This window comes from Channa argus, chromosome 10 (assembly GCF_033026475.1).
Source record: "Channa argus isolate prfri chromosome 10, Channa argus male v1.0, whole genome shotgun sequence".
In the NCBI taxonomy this organism is placed as follows: Eukaryota; Metazoa; Chordata; class Actinopteri; order Anabantiformes; family Channidae; genus Channa; species Channa argus.
In genome coordinates this window covers 25,421,993-25,434,766 of record NC_090206.1, presented here as the reverse complement: position 1 = coordinate 25,434,766, position 12,774 = coordinate 25,421,993, and the positions used below count along the sequence as shown (strand labels likewise).

The window sequence follows — 12,774 nt, the reverse complement described above, 5'->3', positions numbered from 1 at the left end:
AGTGGGCGAACTAATGTTACTAGCTTCATGTTCCACCAGGAAATTTTACTATGTCATATTCCTGTGTGACAGAGAATTTGTCTCAACAACCATCGGAGGAGTTTTCTTGCAGTGTTTATACATGGAGATATATCAGGTTTTATGTTATAAATCTGAATCTATCTTAAAGCAAATGGATTTTATATTCATGCAACAACCTTGTTCTTTTGTATTTTCTGCTCATTTTATAGAATGTTTTTTAATCTTTTAAATGCTGAGATTCTGCATAACACTATGCACAACAATTGCAAAATTAACATCTTTCTGCCTAAAATAGACATGTATTGCATTGTTAGTTGCACTGTTTCAGGTTTATAATCCTGAACTGCAAAAACAGTGGTCATGATTCTATGAGTAAAAAGGGATAAATTGGATCACTGTCTGGGCTCCGTCTCCTCCATCATTTATCTCCATCTTCTTCTATCAATCTATGCCCATTCCTCCTTCCCTCTGAGGCTGTAGCTTAGGGACCAGGTACTTTCTCTGCCCTCACCAATTTCTCTTTTCAGATTTCTATCTTTTCCTCTCCCACAGGCTCCTTGTAATTTACTCCCTCTTTAATTTTGCACCCGTCCACCCTTTTGTCCTTTGGTCCAGGTTTGCTTTCTATGGTTTTAGTTCAGGGTGTAAATGTACATTAATGCTTTTTAATGTCCTTCTGACTTCCCTATATTGAAGGAGTTTTTCTTCATTAGGGGTTCAGATGATGTCATCTGGAGGAACTCTGGAAAAGCAGGTTGACCCTGATAACAAACTCCAGAGTGTCAGCAACATAAAAACATAATCTGAACTTAAAGCTCTGCTAGAAGCAGATGGTACTTTTCAAACAAAACCCAAAAGAAACAGGTTGAATATCAGTGAAAGTGTCCTTTAACATCCATTTCTCTGAACTGTCGCTTTGTCCTCGCATTCCATCATCCCATAGTTTGCATTTATTTTCTGTGTGTATATGTGTGTACGTGTGTGTTATAGGTTACAATAAAACAGCTTACCCCTCTATACCCCCATTCATTCCAGGGTGGAGTGTTGTAGCTCCTGTAGAGCTGCTGTCTAGTGCCATGACCTTTTGTCCTGGAACAGACTGGCATTTATTTATTAAGGACCCAGCTGGCCACTCATGGACATAGAAAAACCATGCTGCACAAATGTGCACCAAAAAATGAACACACAAAGAATAAATTAACCACATCAAATGAAAACATGCACAAATAACATCACTCTATCCAACTCTGTGAAGTGATATTGAAAGGCATGAATCAGCAGGTGGATCTGAGACATTAAATTCATCGTTATGGCCTTATGGTTTTTCTGTCCTTTCCATTCATTTGTTTTAGAGGACTGGATTAATTCAGACAAACAGAACCACACTGGTGATAAATGTGCACACAAACACATACGTATGCTCTGTTCAATTTAGATGCGCTCGCACTTTTATGTAATTTAGCCTGAAACAACCCCCTACACACGCACCCACATCCAGGCCGGTTCTTATTATGTCATTAGATGTTGGAAACTTCCTGAGCATTTCATTGGTCTAGACTGATGTATAGATCTTGGCCATGGGCCACAGATTACATTCACAGGTTGTCTAATTAGAAATTGGACTTGTCAGTGTTCCCACCTTGTGTTAGATGAGTCAAACTGGGACCGTGGGCAGATGCATGGACCTGGGGTGTGAACCTCACTATAGAGATACCAGATTAACTGCAAAAAGTAATTTTTCAAACTGTCTGTGGACGTTGCTTTAGCCATTTTGGGGATTTTAATGCATCTCTATTCATGGAAACTCTCAAATATCCTGACAATTATTAAACAGTTTGCTATGGAATTTGCTATAAAATGAGTCATAAGAAGACTAAAATGTCATGTTGCACTAGCCTGTTATTTAAATCAGAAGAGATAAGGTTCATTTAAATTAGGATTTTTTTTCCCACCAAATATGAATTTGGTTCTTTGTATTGTACTGTATGTGAATCAGGGTCATGACGCTTATGCATAAGATGCAGCCATGGAGCCTCTGTATCTTGTGCCTTGTGTGCAGTCAAACTTGCCATCAAAACATTGATTTTGTTCCCAATCTGTACTTCTGTGTTTTGTGACTTCACCAGCATATCAAACGCATCTGGCCCTCTCTCATAAAAGGACCTTATACAAAAAAGATCATCTCTGGAAGATAAGCGTGAACCGTACCGACCGGGCGAGTCGAGCTCACCGTTTCATTTCCTGTGCAGGCAGGATGAAGATGAGCAGGCGAGGTAGCTGACCACCCAGTAATGATCTGCCGCTCAAACACCAGATCGATGTGGCTGGATTTTTCAGCCTGTCCAGGCGCTCACATGACTTATGAGGGCATACGATTGCAATGCAGGTCATTCATTATTTAAATGAGCTCCATTTTTCAAACCCCTCCACCCCTAACAAATTATCCAGCAACTCTGCTATCCATCTGAATAGCTGGGGGAAGTCAATGGCCCGTGGCTCATCTCTCCAAGTTCCTCAGCCTTTGTATAGTCTGTTCTCCTAACATTGTTACAGTATTTGTCTTCTTCAGCTCATGTTCCTGCTCTTTCCTTGTTCTCTCCCTGTCCATTTATTTCTTTGCAGTTCTCTCTAGATAAACCAAAGCTGTTGAAGTTTGCAACTTTGTTTTTCTCTCTTATTTTTTGACCTTTCCATCCCCACTAGTGATAGTTCTGTGAAGATACACAGTGATTGTTAGGGCGACTGTTCAGGCTTTGCACAGGCTTTTAGAGAATTCAGAGCAAATGTGAACGGCTGATCGATCTCCTGTTGGACGGTTCACAATGGACGAGGAAAGCATGTAAATATAGTCAAAGTCATCTAAAGAATGAAAATTGAGATGTCTATTCAGATGTCATAATGTGAACAGCACATTAACACGTTTATGGCTGGATATCATGAGTAAAGCTGGTTTAGGGTCCAACATGCTTCTTCGAGGTGGTTGAGTGGCCAGTGTGTGCAACTAAGTTCACGCTCGCACAAACTCTGCCACTTCACACTCATCTGCAAACCACCCCAGTGCATGCTGAAGGTCATGGTCTGATGGAGCTAATAGGACCACTTCATCTGCAAAAAGCAGAGAAGCAAACAGGACATGCACCTCCCACTGGCTCTTTTACATTAGATTAAGAAGAAAATGCAGAAAATTCAATGTTCGCTTCGGTAACACTCAGTTTCAGTGGAGGTTGTTTTCCATCTGAGCAGCTACAGCCAGCAATACTCAACTTAGAAGTGCTTAGTCAGATGTAACCATTCTCCTCTCACTACTATTATCTTTTCACATACAGTCCAGACAGGAATATTCCTTAATCAGCATCAGCCAAATCTACAGTTTTGGCATCTATTAAAGCATTTGGGTAGCTGTGCTGTAATCATCATGCCACCGTATCTCTGCCTTTTTAAATAGAGAGCATTTGTGCATTAAAGTCCCTGTGGCACAAAGACATAGTCCATGGAAACAGTGAATGAATTAATGAGTGACTGAATGCATAATAAGAGGACTGGACCTATTTCTGCACTTAGTCTTAAATTGCCCACGTTTGTCCGCAGAGCAAATCTGTGAGCCGTCCTTTAATGGACTAATTGAGGACATGGAGAGGGTAGACGGACAAGAAGGAAAGGCAGGAAAAAGTGGAAATGAAAAAGCCCTGATTGTCCTGTAATTTAAGCACATATGCAGCAATGTTTGTGTGATGACAGAATCAAAAGAAGAGGAAGAGCACTTTAGAGCAACATATGTAGATAATAAAAAAAAAAAAATCACTGTAAGAGTCATAAAGAGAGAGAGTCACTAGAGGACAGAGTCAAAAAGGACAGTGGAGAGGGACTGAATGATGAAGAGAAACACCATAGCTACATCTACAGCCTATCATCCTCCCCTAGATTCTGAAGATCACCTTAGGTTCCCGAGGTCTCTATTTTCCATATAACCCGCCTTCAGCCTTCTGCATAGCTCTGTTGACTTTTCTTTTGTTTTACATATGGTGTCTGTTCGAATGAAGCACCCACAGAGGACAGGGTGACCTTAACGTGGCTTCCCAGTGATTCCAGGGCGACATCTCATAGGCCACCAACACCTCCCACCAGCCGAGAGCTAATTTGTCATCCTTATGTTTGCTGCCACCACCTGAAGAGCAATTAAAGACCCCTGTATGGGTTTGCTCCAGGGCGACCCCAACGAGCCACCCCTGGGTTCACAAACCCAAGAGGGGAACCATACAGCCATTAAAGCCACATTTCTTCACAGTAATTTATTCACAAAGTTTCTTTTTTGGTTTTAATAATTCAGGTTTTTCCTGCAACATAAACCACCACAATATATTTATTTTATCCAAGAGGTTGATGGGGTTGGTAATAAATGAAAATAACTGATCAATAATTGTTTAATTCTGGCTTCAAATTATCTTTGTCAGTCTTGATTAACTGTTTCGACCAAACCATTCGTTTTCATTTTGCATTCAATTCAACTCTCTGCTTCTTCATAAAGCCTGCACAACATTTTGAAGCCTGTTCCTGTTACGCAAAAACATTTTTAATTACATGCTACAAAAACTAAACTAACTAAAACAAAAACAGTACTGTTCCTTGAGCAAAAACAACTTTCATTTCTGCAAATTAAGGAGATATTTGATGTTGAGAATAAACAGGAGAATGTAAAATGGCTGCTTATAAAGCGCGTTTATCCAAAGCACTTTACAATGTTGCTTCTCAGTCACACTCTCACGCACCAGTGGCAGTGGCTGCCATGCAAGATGCTCACCTGACCCACCGTGAGCAACTTGGGGTCCAGTGTCTTGCCCAGGGAGACTTTTAACACATAGGTGGGACCCGGGATCGAACCACTGACCCTGTGGTCCGTGTTTGTAAAGCAGATGGCAAACACGCACAATTATGGATTTAAGCTTCTTCGTTGTTAATCAGGCCTTTGTACCGGATAAGTAAGCAGAGCATAAGCTACAGCATGATGGCATGTTCCAATTATCTTGGGGACACAGAAAAGGAAATGCACAGCAGTCCTTCCTCAAATAATCCCCTCAGCAGTGAAACATATTTAGCACTTATTCTGGCTCCAACTAAATAAAGGCATTAGATGGCAAACCCGGCCGCCAACCAGGCTCTCCTCTTACCAATGCCTGAGAGGCAGATCAATACCAAGATGAAGTTTTCTCTCTGCTGGGGGATCCATAATTCATACACTCTCAGGTGGTCCTGTATTTACTATCGATCATACGCAAGTAACAACAGAAATATCGATAGGCCTGAGGGAGGCGCTTTCACATCTAGAAAGCGGCTTCTGTCACAGATAAAGAGGAGATCCTGCAGAGGCAAAAGCAGTAGAGAAAGTGGCGAAGGAAGTATTGCAGAGGTGCCCTGAGCAACCAAAACCTGCAGTCCTCATGGGAACCTGCAGCATTTATCGTACCACTGATGGTACACAAATTTTAGTAGCATGCAAAAGCACTAAAGCAAGCAAAATAGTTTTGTATAACAATGAAAATGTGTTCTTTTTTTTTTTTTACTTTAAATTGTTTCTGCTTAAAACATGAAATACTTCTGTCCTTTACAAAACCAATAATTTGATTGTTACTTCACTACTAGTCTCCATATGCTCAAAATGACTTTTCCCACCGGCATGTCCACCGTGCACACTACTTGGATCAGAAACTCTGAGATCATAAGCTCTTCCATCTGTGGAAGAACAGCTTCCTCTCCATGTTAAGTGCCATAAAGCAATTCAGTTGAATATTTACCACCTTACCTATGATTAATAATTCAGCTCTAACTCAAACTGAGGAAATTACCTGGAGGTACAGGCAGGGCTGACAGATGGTCGACACCAGATAGAAGAATGTGTCTTCCTCCATCTCAGTGGTTGTTTGAAGCTTTTCCAGCTGGCTCCGTGTCTTCCTCCTTGTTTTCCCAGACGCCTTGAGGATCTTCAGTGACCTTTGTCACCACATGATCCCCAGAACTGCAAACGCAGTGTTTTTATACTAGTATTGTGTTATATTGTCTTTATTGTATAACGTGGATTTGTTGATTTTCACAAAAAAAGCAGAAAATTCAAGATAAAAAGTTTTTCCTTTTTGACCTTCGACATGTATGTTCACAGTGCTAAAGCTTTGGCGTTATTACGTGGCCTCTATGTGACTAAAGCTGGCTGTGGGAAGTGAGGCAAATGTTCGTCTTGTCCATATCGTTGCTCATATGTAACTGGACAACAGTATGATGGGCTGGTCCAAACTCTCTGCGTCTCTTTTGTGCAGGGGCCACCAAAGACATGGGTAAGATGCTGGGTGGGGAGGAGGAGAAGGATCCGGATGCAGCCAAGAAGGAGGAGGAGCGGCAGGAGGCGCTGAGGCAGCAGGAGGAGGAGAGGAAGGAAAAACACACCCGCAGGGAGGCAGAGAGGGAAAAAGTACGGCAGACTATCAGAGACAAGGTGAGGAAGCTCTCCCACCTATTTTAAGCCCATTTAGCCATTTAGTCATTACTGACTAACATATTCCACAGTCACCTCCAAATCGAAGCCATCCCATCGGGTTTTTAAGAATTTTCCACTAGAAGTTAGAACGTCCATGGTCAATGACAAGAGATACAACAAAAGTGCCACATGACATCTGTGTGACACCACAGATCTGATGATAAATAATCCATTTTTAGTTTTTTTCCATTAAGTCAGAGAGAAATCAACAAGGAATAGTAAATCTAGTATTCATTTATAATTTCTCTTTCAACCTTTTAATTTGTATTTTATTAGTAAACCAGATGCCAATATGAAATACCACCAACTAATAATGCAGTATAACTAAAAGTAAGTATCCTAAAATAACTTTATACTATATATAAATTATGCTTTGTGGAAAATATCTGTTTAAAATGTTAAAAAAAACCTTGGTTTGTTCTGTCCGGAGAACCGTGAGAGGGAAATTGCACATGTACAACATTTCTATCTGTAGTTTTTCCGTGATTATTTGTTCAAAACGTGTCAATCAAGTTTGTTTACGCCTGTAAGACCCTCCCCTAGTGACGAGGCCTGCAATCGTGCTCATGTGTGCAGGCTTTGACACAGTGGGCTGTTCCTTTCGTTACCATAGTAGTTAGCTACCCAACAGCGTCATGTAAATTAACATTTGCAAAGAATTGTGGCAAATGTTGGCCCGTGATCCACCCATTGGACCATTCATTGCTGGGTGGTCGCCAGAGGGAAATAAGGCCCATTTAAAGGAGTCCTCATAATTGGACAGCATTGCCGTGACGGTGACACAGTTGGTCTTCAAATCCAGCCTTCGAGGGATTGACACACAGCTAAATTATGCGCAGTGAAAATCTTACCCAGTACCCAAGTGAGGCTCTGCTTTTCATTTAGAGCTTTGACCATTCACTTCTCTTTCATGTTAATTTCCTTTTCTGCACATCTCCTCTGGTCCTATCTTTATACAGTACGGGCTCAAGAAGAAGGAGGAGAAAGAGGCGGAGGAGAAAGCCGCCATGGAACAGGCCTGCGAGGGGTCACTGACGCGTCCGAAAAAGGCAATCCCGAGGGGCTGTGGGGATGACGACGATGAAGACGAGGAGAGCATCCTTGACACTGTCCTCAAGTTTCTGCCTGGACCTCTACAGGACATGTTTAAAAAGTAAAACGAAAAACTACCACAAATCAAACGAACCCTAAATCCAGGGTCCAGTCTGGCCTGGGCCAGGCTGTGGGGCAAAGGGAGGAGGGGAGGAGGGGAGTTCACAGTTTAAGGAGAAGAGAGACATTGGGACTGGTCTAGGGTATTTGTAAGCGGGCAGGGTATACGTGTAGATTGGGGGCGTGTATAAGTCACTGGGACCAAAATGGACTGGGAGGGGGGAAGGTGTTTGCCAAACTTTTAGAGGCTACACACTGCCTTTCTAGAAATCTTTTACTTTGTCATTTTCTACTCTTCGATGATCTGGCTCCCTTTTTTTTTTTTTTTTTTTTTTTGCCACCATTGCTGTACAACCTTTCAATAAGTCCGTATTCCACGCATTAAGATCAGACACTTTGACTGGTTGGTCAGTATCTCTTACAATGGTGACCAATGCAGAACAGTATTCGCTTAAAGAAGGACAGTGGACACTCGAATCCTCTTGTTTTTGTGGTTTTTCCAATCGGCACTGCCACCGCGTTTCCCAGTAGATGGAGCATGTTTTGTTTATTTGTAGATTGGTTTTTCTACTTTTACAAACCTGGTGTAGGTCTTTATAATGAAAAAAAAACAAAAATAAAATCAGCATTTGAGTTTTTAGGACATGTGCCTTCATCCCAACTGTAAATGAGGATTTCATTTAGAGTCAAACAGGTACTTATTAGCAGGTAGCATGTAGGTATGCGTTCAAGGACATCTAGACTTTTGTAATAATGTATTTGATATAAAGGTGGCTAGCTGGCTTTGCTGTTCTTAAACATTCAAACCAGGAACGTCTGGAAATCCTAGACAAACTTCTGGAGGCTTAACAGTCCAGACAAAACCATTTAAAAGACACAATTTGCTCTTACAAAACACCTCCCCCCTTTAAATCTACCTTTACTTTTGCAGAAAGCCAGGCTTTCTAAGCCTGCAGCCAATTAGACTGTCATCATGTTAGAAAGGTAAAACCTTCGATCTTGAACTTTCCATAAACAAAGCCAGTCAATATATGAATTGAAGTCAAAAGGGATTTTGGAACAGATTTTACTTAGCTCAAGGGATCGTTCATGCAATCATTCAACATGACTCCTCACCTTTTGTCTGATTATACTCATTTACACTCATGAGCTCGAAGTTAAGGTCATTCGGATTCCAGTTGGTTTGGTCCCCATCGACAATCAAAAACACTGACCAATAGGACACAGTGGAGGTCGCCAGTACTGTGCATCATCTTTTGCCTGTTAAAAATGTGCTTCTACACTAAGCCCTGCGTCAACCGATGTATAAAATACTGAATAAATTTAGACTTTTTAGGAACGTACAGCGTGCACATTATTTGTGATTCAATTCTAGCTGAGGGAACCTTTCCCCTCATGTTGACTCGACTGACATTCATCAACATTGAAGCCAAAGAAATGCTGAGGCATCGTTTATCACTGCCCGAACAGCAAACGTGCATGCTACCTTTTTCTTTACTCATTTACCATTTAGAGACACACCGTGGCCTGTGCAGTGTGTTCATGCATCCCAGAGGCAACCGCCAAACTAAAACTACTCTCCTGTAGGCTCAGAAGGGACCAATATGGACCAGATAATCTAACTTTAGACTGAGCCTGAGAAAGCCGGTCTGCATGTTGTTCCATCTCACTGCCTGAAGAGCTCACGTAGAGCTGAGTATATTCTGCATCCTGCATCTCTTAATCCCACCAAATATCATAGTGATTTGTCATATAGCATTTCAATAGTTACGCTGTAAATGGAAACAACCTCTAGTGAGACTACTTTGATATATTTATGGATAAAACAAAGCATGTTGCTTACTCCTAAACGAATCTGGTGGCTGTTCAGTGGTTAGTGTGTATGATGAATACACTGTTCCATGAGTCTGTAACTTAGAATAACTTTAAGGATTTTTAAGACTAATGATGAAGTTGTCATGAGCACTATAAAACCTTTTCCTTGTTTTCCTTGCATTTTCTAGCTCAGATAGGACTTTCTCTAGACAAAGCCATATTGTTTAGATTGCAATAATTATTTAAAATGATTAAAAAAAAATATTTCAACATTAAATGTACACTGTCCCATGTTTGTTTTCTGTAAAATTAGAATGACGTTTGCATATCTGTTTGTAGACACAAAGAAAACCTGTGTAGAAACTGTCTCAGTGTACTTCATGTGTACTGTAAGTCTGTGTGTGTCTTTCTATGTGTCTGTGATGTGAGACCATGTCGGTAAATCATATAGTCCTGGTTTATACAATGTGATAATGTCTTTGAACTATTTTGTGCACAAGCAAAACCTAGGGCGGCTCCCTTGTTGTTAAAAAAAAAAAAAAGTAATACTTAACACATTCCTTTCAAACGGTGAGCATGTAAATGTTTATTAGAGAATAAAACACTCCAAATGTAAAATGTAAAAAAAAAAAAAAAAAAAAAAAAAGACAAAATAATTTGACATCTTCAAGTTTCTGTGGGACTCTCCAGGCAACAGAATCTTTGCATTGGATCCAGAGAGTTCAGATGTGCAATGGGCTTGTTGAGTGTTCCATGTTCTTTGTTGTGTGAGTGAGGTTTGATGAGATTTCAGGCCGGAGCCTGGTTATTCAGCCGAGGCACAAAGCTCATCTGACATGATTTCATGTGCCTGCATAGCGTAGACAGAGTGTACTAGGTCCTCCTGATGTGACACAGCATATCCGGTATGTCTTGTCCTTTTTATGTTCCTTCAGTGAAATAACTGAACAATGCAACCGAGACATGAGCAGCCACACTGGAGTTCAAACTGCTAGATTAAAGAAAAAAACGTTCTTCGTGATAATAGGCCGAAGACCTCAACTCTGAGATATTTGAAGGCTTTTGGAAACAAAATAGGGGATGTGCAATTTAAAAATGAATAAATACTGTTGCCAATATATTAGCTTTTTAATTTAGGTACAAAAACTACATTTTGATTTCAGTGTGAAGCAATTGCAAATTTTCACATCTTGATATACGAGACCAACCTGGAGAGAGACTTATTTTAGTGCAGTCCCACTGCTCATCGTCATAAACTTAACCGCCTGTGTTGGAATAATGCTTGAGCATCAGCCACAAAGGATAATATGGTTGTCCGTAAAGCAGTTTTAGCGATGTTTGCTTTTGAGAACCACCTTTCTGTATTTATGACATAAACACAGGGACTCCCAAAATTCCTCATGCACCCAAGGCCAGACCCGTTTTACCTACACCCATGGAATAAGCTTATTCAAGCCTTGTAACCCCGGGGTGGATGTATCTGCAAATCCTGGGCCAGGCTTAATTCATGGGCACTTCACGGAAACTACAGCCATACATCCTCTGTATATACAATAGTATCTCACTGGGATGCGTCACACCATGTGAACTGCTTTAAAAAGGGCTATTACCATGTCATCTTTGTGTGAGGTTGGTACGACTTCATCTGTCGCATCTGTGCTCGTTCTGGTGTGGCGTGTTGTTTTCACTCATTCTGGTTGGACGAGGATGGAAAACTTTTGTTTGTGGAGCGACATTAGGAGCTGCTGTGAAAATAGCTTAGAAAGTAAAAGCAAGAAGTTGTTTCTTCACGTAGGGGGTCAACAATTCTACCGATGAACATGCAAAATGCATGTTTTTGTAACGCAGACACGGCTAAATGGTCAAATCATCTCTGATGTTCTTTCTGAACCATCTTAGGGGAGAGTCAAGCTAAACTGATTGCTACTGAAAAGCTGGATTATCAAAGCATTTTCTGTTGTCAGGAGCCCAGAAGAATTCAAAGACCCGAGAAACACGTTTGGCCCAGAACTACCATTAAAAACCACAGGTCATCCTCACCCCCCTCCAAAAAAAACAAATGTATTTGTTCATTTTAATTTATTCATTTTTTCAAATTTACATTGGAAGAGTAAATACAAACTTGTTCCCCTTTAAACTCCAAATGAAATAATTTTTTTCTTTATTTTGATTGTTGTGCTGATGCCATAACAATTGTCTTCTTTTGTAACATTTTTACACACCGTACGTGGGAATTATTGTAGCTGCCCTGCTGAATCCTGCCAGTAGATCAGGACGTGAGAGTTAGCACATCTTGCTTGGTGCAAGTTTCACTGAGCTGTCATGTTGTGAAGCTCATCTTATCACCATGTTTACTTTCTCGTTAGCCGTGAGCACAACTGTTACTGCGATGAGAAAAACCTTTCAGTACATTCCAGTCGTTTCAGCATTTGCACTATGAAATGTTACACTGACAATGTTACGGCATCTAAGGAGTCTCTGCTATCATTTTGTTACTGTCTGCCAGCCCTTTAAATGATAAAGTTGGAAGGAATTAGAGGTAATACATTGAGCCACACCTCACGAGCCAGTGTTCATTACCTGGCAGTAGTGCTGGTTACTTTCATTAGGGTAAACTGTATGTGCCAATTGGTATTGTTCACATATATGCTGATGATGCGATGTTGCTGTGGCCATGTGGAGGGACTGGCTTCACATTGACAAGGGTCAAACAGCGGGGACTGGTGAGGACACAAATGTGGGTGAAACAATTCCAAGAAATGTAAAAAACATTTTAAAAAATCTGGATGGATTTTCCTGTAATTGAATCGAGAGGGGATTTCTTTTACATTCAGGTGGAATAGAACTTCAGGGTGCATAGGTTAAGAATGTAAAATATAAGTTATTATGCTATTTTTTTCCTTAACTGCATGTCAAATAGTATGTGGAGCCCAACCACTGTAAAGCTGACTCATTAATGAAACTCTTTTTGGAAATTTAATGCATAACACTATTAAAAAAGTTTATAAACGGTTACCTGTGTTTTTTATTGTCTTGTTGCCGTCTCAGCTGTGTTTTTTAAATTTAATTATTATTATTTTGTTATGGGGCCTGATGAAAGATAATCGGCCCAGGACAGATAAGTGTTTTTTGGGGGGTTTCAATAAAATGGTAAAGCACCGAGGGGAGTATCACCATGACTTTGTACTCGGTTCAGTGTGAAAACTTTGCAGTTCCGCATTGACTTCCAGAACAAAATGGCTCAAAACTAACTAAAGTTGCTG

General features: G+C 40.6%; 1 protein-coding gene across 2 annotated transcripts in view; it reads left to right on the top strand.

Moving 5' to 3' along the window:
• The window catches only part of LOC137134322 (complexin-2), a 37,991-nt gene extending 25,467 nt beyond the window's left edge, over positions 1 to 12,524 (top strand). For both annotated transcript variants that reach the window (XM_067519016.1, XM_067519017.1), the window contains exons 3-4: positions 6,327 to 6,502; positions 7,504 to 12,524. In XM_067519016.1, the coding sequence (XP_067375117.1) occupies positions 6,327 to 6,502; positions 7,504 to 7,701 (374 nt within the window). In that variant the 3' untranslated portion in view covers positions 7,702 to 12,524. The remainder of the gene's footprint in view (positions 1 to 6,326; positions 6,503 to 7,503) is intronic.
• Positions 12,525 to 12,774: the final 250 nt, after the last annotated feature.